This window comes from Martes martes (genome assembly GCF_963455335.1).
Source record: "Martes martes genome assembly, chromosome: X".
Taxonomy (NCBI): domain Eukaryota; kingdom Metazoa; phylum Chordata; class Mammalia; order Carnivora; family Mustelidae; genus Martes; species Martes martes.
Genome location: NC_137897.1, coordinates 26849510 through 26865189, shown reverse-complemented (window position 1 = coordinate 26865189; position 15680 = coordinate 26849510). Strand labels below are relative to the sequence as shown.

At 35.6% G+C, this 15680-nt stretch overlaps 1 protein-coding gene across 2 annotated transcripts in view; it reads left to right on the top strand.

Moving 5' to 3' along the window:
- The window catches only part of DMD (dystrophin), a 2068501-nt gene that overhangs the window by 645143 nt on the left and 1407678 nt on the right, over positions 1 to 15680 (top strand). For both annotated transcript variants that reach the window (XM_080795194.1, XM_080795193.1), the window contains exon 17: positions 10497 to 10672. In XM_080795194.1, coding sequence (XP_080651320.1) covers positions 10497 to 10672 — 176 coding nt within the window. The remainder of the gene's footprint in view (positions 1 to 10496; positions 10673 to 15680) is intronic.

Sequence of the window (15680 nt, the reverse complement as noted above, 5' to 3'; positions counted from 1 at the left end):
CTGTAATAAAACACCACTATCTCTGGTTCATATAGTTCTTTATAAAACGATGTCCAACATACAGTACAACATGCATCCTCTGTATTTGCCCATTGGGATGTGATGAGGATAAAATAAAGTCATAGATGTGAAGGCACTTTGGGGGGGAAAAAAAAAAACTCTGATGCTCTTGATATACAGGGCGTACCGTTTAGTGAGTCTGGAGGGCTTGTTGTAGTTCAGTATCATTTTTTAAATCTTTATTTTCAAACATTTATGCACTACTATACCAGATTAGAAGGAGGTAGGTATAGACTTGTATTAGGCAAGTTGTTTTTTAGAACCCCAAGCTTCAGCTTTTCTACAGTTCATATTTCAGGTTTTGCTCATTGTTCCTTTTTCCCCCCAAAAGGAACTATCATAGGCCCAATGCAAATCATTACTGGGCTGCATTGGGACTCTTAGAAAGATAAAAATGAAGCTACCTGAGGACAGAGTAATGAAAAGGAGATAGAGTGAACCATGAAATAGTATCTTATAACTGAAAAAGCCCTCGATTTTCTTTCGTAAATGTAAAATTGAACTCAACCAAAATTACATGGGAAGGAGTCCAAGAATGTTGAGGGCAAGGTTGTGACTTTGAAGAACAAAGCTCTCTTGTATGCACACTCTCTGGTGTGTCTGCGGGGGCGGGGACAGGGCTTGTGAGAATCTGTCCCATTAATGATATGTTATTGTGATCTCCTAAAAATCCTTTTAAATATGATTGGTTTAAAAAATGAGCAAAATCTGATAATGGTTAAAATCCAGTAGGATATAGGAATTGTGACCGAGATGACAAGGCATCCGATTGTGCTCATATAAAGAACATTGTGTGCCCGAATTTTTGACTGCTGGTCAGGTCAAAGCTTTGAGGGATTTTGACCTTTTGAAAGAGTAGCATGGCAAGAGATCAAAATATGGGGAAAAAATCAGCTGTGAGGCTCTTCTCTTGCATTTCAAAGTCAGAGTTGACTTGAATAATACCTGGACACAAGCTGAGGATGCTTAAGTTAATGAGAAGGCAGTGTAAGAAAATAGAAATACTTTCTGTTTCCAGAAGTTAGGAAGAATAACCCTTGCTATTATGGATGCTTAAGATGAGAAAAGAGAACAGAGCTAATATACTCTGGATTGACTTACTTAAAAACTCAAATGACCCTCTGTGTCCTCTAAATTTTTTTATAAATATGCTTGTTGAAATTTACACAGTTATTTTTTTCTAAATGCTTGTGACCCCAATGAACATATTTTTATCTTGGTTATAATTAGGAAATATAGTCAGAAATTCATTATAGATAGTACTTTATTTTTTTTTTAAAGATTTTATTTATTTATTTGACAGAGATCACAAGTAGGCAGAGAGAGAGAGAGAGGAAGGGAAGCAGGCTCCCCGCTGAGCAGAGAGCCCGATGCGGGGCTCGATCCCAGGACCCTGGGATCATGACCTGAGCCGAAGGCAGAGGCTTTAACCCACTGAGCCACCCAGGCGCCCCATTATAGATAGTACTTTAAACTTACACATTATTTTAGTGATTTTCCCCTATTTTTCAATATTTTTTATTATGTTATGTTAGGGTCTTTTTCCCTATTTAAGTGAAATCATATACACTGTGGAAAGGGCATAAAATTCATGTGCTTTATAATTCATTGTGGTATTTTATGTTATACTTGGCCTTAGGTGTTTAAATGTAAAAATATATCTATCTAGATGAGTCCAAATGTTCTGTAGTTTTGTCATTGTTTAGTAGAGTAAATTATTTTCTTTGCCAGGAGTAAGGGACATTTTATGGCACATATAAGTTTATACATCTCATTCCTATTTCCTGAATATTTTATTATGTTTCTCTTGACGATTTTTGCAATGTTCTGAACTATAAGCCCAGATAGCTTAAAGCTAAAATTAACGTGCCCAGAATTCTCCTCTCTTTGAACACGGGAGTACATGTCTATATTGTATATTTCTCTAGCTATAGTCACAGATTCTGAAGGAGAGAAAGTGATCATTACATATGTATTTATCTATTCTATATCATTGATGTCCTGCTGAGAGTTTTTAAACTCTTGCTAGACATGGCTATAATGTAAAACATGGTTGAAGATAATAAGCCAGTATGTTTAGTAATACCAGAAATGCAAATACAGAGATGCAGAGGTTGTAAGATGAACATTTCTTTATTTGCCTTTCAAGCAATGTTTCAAGCAGACTCCCTACTGAGCGTGGAGTCGGATGTGCTCCCTACTGAGCGTGGAGTCGGATGTAGAGCTTGATCCCAGGACCCTGAGATCATGACCTGAGCTGAAACCCAAGAGTCAGACGCTTAACTGAGCCACCCAGACATCCCTGCCAATGATTTTAATTAAAAATACTCATAGGCCTTTCCATTGACAACCCTTTTCATTGGTTCCTGAAAGTTCTCCAAGCCTAATCAGCCTGATGCTAATTAAAAAAAATGGTTTTACAAAACCTAGAATGAAAATAAAATCCCTTGACTTATTTTAAGTTTCTTTTTGTTCAAGGACTGTCTAAATTCATGGACTAACCATCTTGAATTTTAGAGCACCTTTTAGTTAATAGCTTTGGTTAAATGTTTTATTAGAAAATTTCCAAGTTATAGCTCAAATAATTTTTGATATTAACTGTATCCTTTTCCTACCTCCAACTAAAGTAGATGTTTGAGAATAGGCCTTGTATATCAGCCTAATAGTTTTTATGTTATAAATTCATTATCTACAACAACATAAAATGTAGGCATTGAAAATTTAAGAGACAAGAACTATTGGACACTCTCATTCCTTTTTTATAAAATGGAAGGTCTGGCCTGGGAAGATCTCCATATTGTACCTCCAGTTCTAAATGCCTGTGATATGTTTCTCTTTGCCTGAAATTTTATATAAAACTCTGGAGTGATTCGTGAAGAGATTCCAACTCTTTCTGCTATATCAATCTCAGAGTCAGCTGGAAGATGATAATGAAAATAAAGTTCTCTTCCTGTAAAAATAAGACTGACTTCTGAAATGTGTACATTTAACTCATCATGAATACCCTGTATTTAAAATACGCTGAAGATAAAATACTCAGCATCTATGTGATGCATCTATTCTCTACTGAAAATAAACAAAATAACACATAAAGAAAAATACACATTTTCCCTCAAAGTACACTTGATCATCTGCATCCCTAGTTAAAGAATGTGTTTCATTACTTCATGTCAGATGGTGTGTAGAGGAAGGTCAAGTGCATCAGAATAAATAAATGTCATTGGTTCCTCAATTTTTACAGATGCAGTTAGTTCACACAGTCGCTCAAAATATGTGTTTAATATGAATTCTGAAGCCAACATGAATCTCTTCTTTTTTGGCAATTGGTATGAAAGATAATATGAAGTGAGGGACAAAATACCTGAAACTGGACAGATAGCTTTATAGAATAAACCTTTTTAATTGTTATATAATATTTTATTTCAAATGGGAGAATTACATCTATTTTGATGTCTTTTGAATATGGACTTTAAATGTATTCATGATTCCAATGTTGTTATCTTTTCAAGAAAGTTATATTGTCTTATGATCAGTATCAAAGCCAGATAGTATTTAATAATGAAATTTAGTTATCAAGCCACTCCCATGAAATTTAACTCTCATGTATGCTCCACTTAGCTATGATAATTCCTCTGCCCTTGGTCCTGGGATAGAGTATTTTATAGCCTTTTGATTAATCACCCACCTTCCTTTGTGAGCACTTGATCTTTTGCCCGAGGTTTCTCATAAAGTTCAGCGTATAAATTCTTTCTGTTGCTTAGAGTTGTAAATCCATACACTATCAGATATTTGAGCCTTGTGCTACTGTGCCTGTGGAGATGGTTTTAAGCCTGGCTACCAGTTATCAGCTAGAGCTGTTGCTATGATTATGCAGTATGTTTTAAAATGTAGAACCACAGGGGCACCTGGGTGACTCAGTGGGTTAAAGCCTCTGCCTTCATCTCAGATCATGATCCAGGGCCTGGGATGGAGCCCCGCATCGGGCTCTCTGCTCAGCGGGAAGCCTGCTTCCCTTCTTCTCTCTCTGCCTGCCTCTCTGCCTACTTGTGATCTCTGTCAAATAAATAAATAAAAATCTTTAAAAAAATGTAGAACCACAATTCTTCCATACCCATTAAAAGTCAATTGATCTCTCTAAAGTTATGTATAAAAAATGACACAACATAAACCTCTGATCCACAATTGTCAACCTGAATAGATTGTTTTAAAAATTCAGGTGTGTACCATTTGCATTGATATAAATAGAACCGGAAGGGATTATAGTAGGTGAAGTAAGTCAGGCAGAGAAAGACAATTATCATATGGTTTCACTTATATGTGGAACATAAGCAATAGCACAGAGGACCATAGGGGAAGGGAGGAAAATTGAAAGGAGGAGAAATCAGAGAAGGAGATGAACCATGAGAGACCATGGAACCTGGGAAAAAATCTGAGGGTTTCAAAGGGGAGGGCGCTGGGGGGAGGGGGTAACAGGGTGATAAGTATTGAGGAGGGCACGTGGTGTTATGCTTAACTGATGAATCCTTGAGCACTACATCAAAAACTGATTAAGTACTATATAGTGACTAACTGAACATAAAAAAATTCAGGTATATTTAATTTGATTGATTCTTCCCAATTTTAATTAGAATTTATCAGGAGCTGAAGGGCATTAAAAGGTGGTCATATGCCATGTTGTGCATTTTCAGTCTTCTTCTGACTTCGTATATGCATGTTTGTGTATATAAATTCACCCTCCACTTAAAGGAAATTCACTATTCAGAAATCTGAACAGGTATAGCAACAAAGGAACACCTACTAAGAGTGGGATAAAGGAACATTGACACTTGGCTTTACATTTTTGCTCTGCGACTTACAAGTTGTATCTGCCCTAAAATTTTACTTCTCATCTATAAAATGGCAATAGTCATAGTATTTACTCTTTGGTCCATGAGGTAATAGCAGCTACCACTTAATAAGCCTGGATTGCATGTACTATTCTAAGCATTTTAAGTAAGATAAGGAATACAAATCACTTAGCATAAATGCCAGGGACATGCAAAGAGCTTTGTAATTGGTCGGTATTCTTACACACATTATTATTCTTGTAATAATGAAAATGATAAGATAAAGTAGGTAACTGATTCTTCATAGCTCAAATCTCTTTTAGTAAATTTCTTTAAATGTTCAAATAGTAGAATATCTCACACTGCAATAAGTAGAAATCTGTAACCCCAAAAACTTATAAAGGCAAGGATATTTAAATAATTAATTGGAAAAATTAAAGATGCAGTTAAGAACATAGCCAAAATAAAAGAAATAGAACCAGCACCCACAAAGTTAATTCAAAATGTAAGAGCTGGGGGTAAAGACAGATAGTCAAACCTGTTAAACCAGAGACAGTGGTTGATAGTTCTCCTTTCATTGTATGCCCTTTTATAATCTTTAAACAGGCTTGAATGTACATGTATTCACTTTTTGAAATGTACATTTTTCAACAAATGGAAGAGAAGATGACAAGAAAGAATTTTATTGAGAGTAGTTTGATTTCTCCGTAACTACCAAAATTATATAACCTTATTATGCAATAAGATGTATACCCTAGAACTATCAAGAGAGTGAGCAAATGCTCTTCCAGTTTTTCCCACAATGAAAAAATTTAACTTTTGGAAGCTAATATAGGTGACCTTATGAGTAAGAAGGTTCAGTAGAGAAAAAAATTTAAATTTTCTACGAAGGGGCCCCTGGGTGGCTCAGTCATTAGGCGTCTGCCTTTGGCTCAGGTCATGATTCCCAGGTTGTGAATTAAGCCCCGCATCGGGCTCTCTGTGGGGCAGGAAGCCTGCTTCTCCCTCTCCCATTCCCCCTTCTTGTTGTGTTCCCTCTCTCGCTGTCTCCCTTTCTGCCAAATAAATAAAAATCTTTAAAAAAAAATAAATTTTCTACGAACATTTAGAAAAGATAATGATTATTACTAATATGTACTGAGAAAGCATTTTTTTGTACTCAGACATTACATCATTTAGTTCTTGAAACTAAGTTCCGGCTACATAATTTGTGGGTCCCAGTACAAAATGAAAATGCAGGGCTTGTTGTTCATATTATTAAGAATGGTAAGAGTGTGAAAATAGAGCCTGAAACCAAGCATGGGGTTCTTTGAGGGAGGGGACTTGGGTGACTACCTAAGTTGCACTACCTAAGAAGCCAGCCCTGTTTGCAACACCCTCGCAAGAGGTACCTTATGATTCCCTACAAAGAAATGAAATCAAAGCTCTGAGAGACAAATGAACCTACCCTAAATGCTACCATATGTGAACTTTGGACCTGGCATTTGAGAATTGTGGAGCCTGACTCAAAGACTCCCACTTTTAGTCACTGTAAGAAGTCTAAACAAACTGTTTTCCAGTTTTACTGGATGGTTAACTGACAGATCAAGGGAATAGTATTTAAAAACAAATGCATTTTATTTTCATGAGGACACTTGAGAGTCATTTCCATTATACTGATAATTAAAATAGAAGTGGGCGGGGATGGGTGAAATAAGTAAAGGAAGTTAAGAGTACATCTGTATTGATGAGCACTGGGAGATGTGTAGAATTCTTGAATCATTTTATTATACATCTGAAACTAATATAACACTGTATGTTAATTACACTTGAGTAAGTAACAATGGGGAAGGCGACTGAATGAAGGTTTAGTTGGGTGGACTCAAAGTTTGTCGAGTATCTCTCAAACTATGTTATATTCTAATTTTGACCCTGCTCCATTCAACATTTTAATGGAGGCATTAAGTCATTCTTAGTAGATTTTCAGCTGTCCTAATGTTCAGTTATTTTAATATATTTCGATGACATACTTCCGTAGTTCTAAAGATATATAGGTATGATAGACCTAAAACAACAATTTGAACAGAAAAATTCTGGAAGTTTTCTCTGCCTGGAAATGCAACATTTTGCAGAAAATGTTTTGTTTTAGAAAGCTGGAAAATAGAAAGAATACAGAAATATATAGTCCATAGTAGAAATTATCTGTGCTTTACCTGCCAAAACATAACCACTGTTTGTGTTGTTTACTCCATGCTATAATATAAATATTTTCCAGTGACATTGAAAATGTTTGAAACATGTATAATAACTCTGTCACATGCATGTACTATAATTTATTTAAGCCAAGTACATGCTGACATTAGGTTATTTCCAACATTTTTCCATTATACCTTATCCTGTGAACAGGGGTAAGTGTTATATGCAGCCTGTAGCATTAGCACTTAAATGTGAGGATACTGGCTGAGGGAAATTTGTTTTTGTAACATTTAGAAAGAAACTGCCTTGATTACTATAAGTTCAGTGCAGGTGATCATTTTTGCATACTTATAATTTTCATGTGGCACTCACTTTGTCTCACAATTATCTGTGTGTTTGTCACCTTCACTACTATACTGTAAGCTCCCTAAAAATCAAGATTCCATTTTATTTATTTCTGTGTGTTCCGTAGTGATACATATATAACGTAGGCTGGAATTTAATGAAGACATGATTCAGCTGCTGAGTAACTCATACAATTTTAGATTGCTTTAATTAAATATGATGTCCAAAGTCAGGAAACCTAGGTTTTGGAGCACCAAAATCTGATTAAATCTAACTTTAGCAAACATTCCAAGTATTATAAAACTTGGAAACAAGATTTGTCAGAGTCGTGATTTCAACCTTCAGGTCTTTAAGACTGTCGGATAGAAACAATATTCGGTTTACTCTGTGTTGGTTCAGGATTCAAAACAAACTTTAAATGAACCAGGTCAAAATAAGGGAGGCTTCTACTACCTGTAAAATCTTTGCCAATGGGAAGATTGGCTGCCATATTCTGGAAGGAGTTATCTGCTTCTGGGAGTAGTAAATCCTACAGTAAGTGGAAGGTTATACTAAATGACCTCCATAATCCCTTGTCTGTATTTCTAATGATTCTAACACATAATTAAGTGTTTACAGCCAATAACTAAAAGCCATAGGGAAATTTAGCACATGACCGTTTGGTTTTTATCCTGGTTATATGGAATAGCTATTGAAAGTATTCATTTGTTACATATAACAAATTTTATCCTGTGGTTACGGGGTCAATGAACAGTTGTTTTTTTCCATTCTTCCATCCCAAAGGAAATGAAGGAGTATTTTCAATTATAGTACAGTAATGACTATAGTGTAGAACAATTACAGATTTATGTCTTACTATTATTTTATTAAAAATGATTGCTTTTTCTCAGAAGGTTTGCTATATTTCTAAGTGCCTTTTTGTAGTATATGAGGTTGCCATTTCTCCTTACCTTACTCTTGGTGGGCCCATCTATTCAATTTTGTAAGTATCAATGAGAAAATATTTTAATACTACAGAAATTAACTTCACAGCCAAATATCCAGTAGCACACATGTTTCATGACATTCGATACAACTGTAAATAATATGTTTGCATTTTCATAATTTCTGCCTTCTGGTGCCTCCACATACAAAATTAGAAAATTTCCCCCTGAACTGTATTCTCTTCAAGCCATCTTCATATGCAAAAAAAAAACTTGCTTATGGTTAAAAAATACTACTCTGATAAAATTAAATGCTCTTAGAATCCTCCTTAAAAATGACATTTTTTTAAATTAAAGGTAAACTTAGTTTCATCAAGTAATGATCATTTTGGGTTAAGGACGATTAGGTTTGATCTTCTATTTTAAGCATTTTTTTAACAACTGTGTTACTTTCTGCCTTCATTTTGGTGTAATTTGTCAATGGACTCTATAATTATTGTTTGAGGCTCAATGATGGACTCTAAATAATGAATCTATGGAGAGCTTAAAGAAGATAAAACTGGTCTTGACACAGGGAGAAACTCAGTAACCTGCTAATGTCCTTTAAAAAAATAACTATTTAGGCTACCAAAATAGAAGTCTCTAAGGCCTTGACATATGTAAGGGTAGCACATCTAAAATGTATTTGTCAAAAGCAGTTTTTACACAAGGCATTGTGACAAAAGATTTCATTACTCCCCTGTCAAATTGCCTCTTTGGAAGTTGCAATAAGAAGATCCTGAGGCTTCTCTGATTTCCTCCCATTGAAGGAATCAGTCATATGTGAGCCATGGAGGTTAACCCAAACCCTTTCCGTATTTCTTTGCAAGTTCAGGAAAGTCAGTCAAAGTAATCTTGACTTCAACCAGATCCCTGGCTTTGTGCATATCAAGTAACTATAAGTGAATCTAATGCTGGCCTATTTTGGTCTCTTTGTAAATAGGTCTTCCAAATGATTTGGATTACTAAAAGTGTAATAATGATCAATATCCCAGCAGGTAACTGTTCAGTTCTAATAACAGAAGGGCTGTGGGACAGAGAGTTGATGGTTGAGGAAGGGAGGGAGGGTATCTCGCCATTATATAGCTAGTCTGGTAATGCCCATTTACTGAGGTGATAGCCTCTCATGATTTGGGTCACACACCATATTATTCCAAGGGGTGATGGTCTATGCTTAAAAGGTAATTTTTAAAAGTGTGAGCACAAAGTTAGTATGATTCTAACCCAGGAAGTATCTTTAATGTTAACTTTGGAGACTCATATATTTTAACATACTCATTAGTTAAACAAGGGTGATGTGCTTTTTAGCTTTTGAATAATATTCAGCTTAAATGCACTGGACTAATAGACACTTTATGTTAACATTTTATTGTAATTTTATTTATTTTATTTATTTTATTTTTTTTTTAAGATTTTATTTATTTATTTGACAGACAGATCACAGGTAGGCAGAGATACAGGCAGAGAGAGAGGGGGAAGCAGGCTCCCCGCTGAGCAGAGAGCCCGATGTGGGGCTCGATCCCAGAACCCTGAGATCATGACCTAAGCCGAAGGCAGAGGCTTTAACCCACTGAGCCACCCAGACGCCCCAACATTTTATTGTAATTTTAAAGGACATTGTACTTATTTGCTTAAAAAGTCACTTATTGTAAAGTTCCAATGATTTTGCTTGAAAATGTATGGACTATAATTACTATATCTGATTACCAAGGATGCATTCAACACACTAATAAACATCTGTAGTCGGTCAAGGCAGTGAAATTGGTGCTGGGATACCTTAGCAAAATTTACATTAACACTTTAAACAGCATGTTTAATTAACTGTCAGAGTGACACCGTAAATTTTGCTCTTTTGCCCCCGCCTTTATTTTCCATAGCTTGGCCAATAAATTGAAGAGACACTAAGTTTACTTCCAGTTTTGAAATTACTTTCCTTTGTGATTTAAGTGAACATAACTTAAGTCAGATAAAACAATTTGATTTGGGTTCAATATGGTGCTATTTTGATCTGAAGGTCAATTTACCAACAAGCAGGAACAGTTTCTCATTATTTTCCTTTGCCACTCCAAGCAGGCTTTACTGAAGTCTTTCAAGCAGTGTGTGACCTCTGTTTCAATACTTCTCGCAGATTTCACAGGCTGTCACCACCGCTCAGCCATCACTAACACAGACAACTGTAATGGAAACGGTAACTATGGTGACCACGAGGGAACAAATTCTGGTAAAACATGCCCAAGAGGAACTGCCACCACCACCTCCCCAAAAGAAGAGGCAGATTATTGTGGATTCTGAAATTAGGAAAAGGTGAGAGGCTCTTATTCATGGCTTTATCCTCAAGCAAAAAATAATTATTAAGCAGGAAAACTCATTTATAGCTGTTTAGATGGCAGTGTTTTTAACTTAAACAATATTTCCAGAAGCCTCAGGTGCCTGTCATGTCAGTTCAGTTAGAAAATTGTGATATAAATTTCAAAATTTGCCCAAGGAATCACCATCCCAGCAAAAACTGAATGCTCAGTGGGAATATTGTTTTCTGGATTAAAAGAAGAAACCATGTGTGATGAACTGCCATGAACTCATTTTATCCTGAAAGTTCCTTTCCTTTTTTTTTTTTTTATTTTCTTACCAAAAGTCTACTTGTTCAGGGCCTCCTTTTGCATTAAATGTCTTCCCCCACCCCAGTAATGGAAAGTACATTTTCATGAAGAAGAAGTACACCTATAATAGATGAGATCCATTCTGCTAGTTTACGAGAACATAATGTCTCAATCTGCACATCCTAAATCAGGAGTAATTACAGAATAGATTTCCTGTTCTTTGATATTTTTAAAGTCTTATCTTGAAGGTGTTAGAATTTTTAACTCATCTTTTTGTGGATATTTTCAACTAGGCATTATAGATAAGTTAGGTATTATGTACCTCAGTGGCTATGTTAAAATGAGAATAAAATTTCATAAATGCAAGACCAGCATGAAAGTCATAAAAAGGTACAATTTCTTTTTCATTCCAATTATTATCATTCTAAGATTAAGAAAGAACATTAAAATCTGCCTTATGTTTCTAAGCAGCATATGTTTAGGAATGCATGGAACACTTGACATTAGAATTTATGTATACAAGGGTGTAGAAGTTTGAGAAGAAGAACGCATACTTAAAAATAGCACATCAGATGTTCTAGGCAAAGGAAAAAACCACCTAGAGAAGTTACTCAAGTATATTATTTGGGACTTTCAATACTTCTCTTTAAATCCGTGATTTATAACCTGGTCTCATAATTACACAGTCAACTGCTACGCTTTTGTCCCTGGTTGTGTCTATGTGGCTGAGTGAATCCAGCAGATTAAATCCACCTTGCAGCCAGTTTTTTTATGGCTCATGAGCCGAGAATTATTTTTACACATTTAAATGGTTAAAAATAATCAAAAGAAGAATATTTCCTGACATGTGATAATGTATGAAATTCAGATGACAGTGTCCATAAAGTTTTTATGGAAACATAGCCACAGTCATTTATTTTGGTATCATCTGAGATTGCTTTCACATTGCAAAGGCAGGGTTGGGTAGTGGTCACAGAGATTGTCAAACCCAACAGCTCTCCAAGAATTTTCTAAGGAGTGCAGTATGGAAACCTACTTGTCTTACTCTCCCAATATATTCGAGATTGTCCTAATACAGAAATTAGCAGAGCAAGTTGATTCACATCAGTCTCTCTCTTGGCTCCTGCCAAGCATATTCTTGGCTTGTGTTTGGGGAATGTATTTGGTTAAGAAAAATGTGTTTTGTTACTTTTTGTTTTCAGGAAAGTGTGGCCAGTGGTGAAATATTTTGTCTCTTAAATTCTGTTTGCATCATATGCTGTCAGCAATTTTTGTAAGTGCCTGAAATGAGATGACCAATGAAGAACATCAAGTATATATTAGTTAAATAAAAACTTTAACACTTATTGATTTTTTTATGTGTTCAGTGATAGATTAAATGCTTTATCTGCACAGTGTGTTTATTCTTCCTAATTACCCTACGGGATAAGTATGGCTATTATTACTATTATACACAGCTACAGAGTGCCTGAGCCAAGATTTCAACTGAGGGAGCCTACTACAGAACCTAGACCGGGTACTAAAATGTTTCTTCAGCAGATATATGACCAAGGTGATCTTATATCTTGGTTTCCCTGAATCCATCCCAGGTTATACCTTTTGTGACATCATAATTATATATAACACCAACTTTCACTCTCAAATATGTCCAGATTTGGACAGTACAATAATATGGATGCCTTATATAAGACTCCTGATTGATAAATTTCTACTGAACAAAGAACACAAACAAGTGAACAATTAGGACAGTTCAATTCAGTAAGTGATAATTGTCTACAGGATGGAATCTGGTTAAAATACTGTAATGGTTTAGGAAGCATTGTACAAACATGACTGTAAGCTTCATGGGAGCTAGTGTCCGTCTCTTGTCCCATGTGAGAACTATAGTCTTGACAATCTATTAAATGCTCATCTTTTAAAAATGATCTCATTTTTCAGCTTCTCTGACACACTGTTTGTTCTGTCCCTACCACAGACTTGTTTTCTAATAAAAAGGACTGAGACATTTTGCCTAATCATGGTATATCTCATAAATTCATGGTTTCAGCCTCTTTCAATTTCTCGAACTGATTCCTTACATTGATTCAAGTCTGGCTGTAAGTAAATGACTCCCAGATCATACTTAGAGCTCCATATCTGACACTCTCCCTTAAATTTTATGTTTATTTCTTTGAAACTATGTTCTTCTACTTGTGCATCTAGTCAGTGCTTCAGGTTTTTTTTTTTTTTAATCAAATGCAAACAGCTGTTGCCTCCATTTAACCACACCTAGTTACTCATACGTTGTAGAGGTATTTTACTTATTATAATTTGTTGTCTGCGCATCTAAAGGAGGGGCAAATATTGGAGAAAGCATGGATTTTGGAATCAGAAATACTCAAGTTTGAAACCTGCCTGTCTTAACTACTGGCTTGTGAGCCCAGGCAAACTGCCTAATTCCTGTACCTCAAATTCACTATCCTCACATTATAAAATACTAACTGCGAGGATTAAGTAGGAAGCATTTGCTACAGTGCCTACAAGGTAAGAAGAATTCAGGAAATACTATAGCTGTTATTCTTGTTGTTTGGTTATGGTGGACATGGCAGGACTTGTGGTAGGCGTGGAGGAGGTGATAGACATGGCAGAGGTGGTGGTGGAGACAGTAGTGGTCCAGTTGGTGATGGTAGTAGAAGTGGCAGCGGTGCTGGGGGTGGAAACGGTGATCATGTGCCATTGGTGAAAAAAGATTCCATTGATAAAAACATCATCTCGAAGTTAAAGAATGTAACAAAAATTGCCTTCTCGGCTTCCTCTTCAAAACAGAATTTACCACCTGACTTCTCTATTTCTGTCCATCTGTGATCTCTTACCTTGCCCCTTGTTTATTACTGTTGCATTATATTATTGGGCATGTAACCATTTCTGCCATTTCCCTCCCAATCATTCTAACTACCAACTCCATAACTAGGTCATATAACTCGATGTGGTAAGATTTGGCCTCTTTCTGATTAATCCACCTCAAATTAATATATCTAAAATGTGACATTAAAAATATTTTATTTATTTATTTGAGAGACAGAGTGTGAGAGCATGCATGAGCATGAACCGGGGGGAGAAGCAGACTCCATGCTGAGCTGGGAGCCCCACATGGGGCTGGATTCCAGGACCTTGAGATCATGACCTGAGCTGAAGGCAGACAAGTAACCCACTGAGCCACCCAGGTGCCCCTAAAATGGGGCTTTTAGGCTGATCCTTCAGACCTGAGAGCCTTGTAACTCCAGTTTCCCCCCAAATAAAGCACAAATAACTTCTGAAGATATTCAATATTATTGCCCCAGCAATTTTATTTATAGCTTCCCCAGAGTCTTTCCACCCCAGCTGGTAAATTTCATTACATTCTTCATTTTTTTAAAGATTTATTTATTTTAGAAAGAAAGAATGTGTGCACAAGTCAGGGGAGGGGCAGAGAGAGAGAGAGCAAGAGAGAGAATTCCCAAGCTGACCCTCCATTGATCGTGGATCCTGACACAGGCTCCATTCCAGGACTCAGATCGTGACCTGAGCCCAAATGAAAGGTCAACTGCTCAACCAACTGAGCTACCCAGGCACCTTTACGTTACATTCTTTTGCTATATGCCTTAATGTCACCTACATAAATTTTTCTCATCACCGATTACAACAAAGAAGTCCTGTTACTATTCTTCTGTATGCTTTACCTGGATTCCATATATGGTACGGCATACAATAATCAATGACTATTTATTTTTTTTGCCTTTGTAAGTGTTAATTTTCTTTTTTTTATTTAAATTCAATTAGCCAAACTATAGTACATTAGTTTTTTTTGTTTTGTTTTGTTTATTTATTTATTTATTTATTTAATGAAAGAATGAATAATGCAGTTCAATTAATTGAGATAAATAAAATTTTATATTCCAGTCTTTGCACTTCAGAATTTTACCTAGTTCTTCATGGAATTGTTCTTAATAAGAAGCAAATGGACATTCTAATAATCTTTAGTAATTCTTTCTTTACCCATAAAGATATAATTTTTTGCTCAAAACTATTAACGGATTTAAAATTCAGCTTTGTACCACACCAGTTTTTTAAATATCTAAGATGTTTAGTTCATTCCTTAATAATTATACAGTTTCTACTTTTTTTGTATTTACTGCATAAATTGTCCTCCCTATACTAAGATATACAAAAGTGCTAATGATCTTGGGTCAGAGGGTAATTATTTTTAACAGTAATTTATCCCCACAGTTCAGTGAGATTATTTTACATATAGGTAATTATCAGAGTATGGAACTCAGACTATGTTAAAACTAGATCTGTTACCTAGTTAATTGAAATTTATTGAGGAGATTAGTTCCTAATCATGTGGCAGTTATTTTAAGAGACTTTCACAACAGCTTTCATTTACATTTTTATATCAACCAGGTGAAACCAATGGCAAATTGGATCTTTTTCTTAAGTAAATGCCATCTCAATAAAGATAATTTTCCCAACTACAGTGTTAATAAATGAGTATCTTTGACCTGTAGGGAAGTATAGAGACATTTAGAAATACCTAAATTCACTTAGTCTTTTTCTCTTCTCTAGGCTAAGCAGACTGAGTGTGAAGTTTGCTTTCTCTGTTTCTTGCACGCTTACTAAATAGCAGAATACATTGGGCAATTGCACACCTGCATTATTATTTTAGTTTTTAGTTTTCAGCTTGATCATGTTTGTAT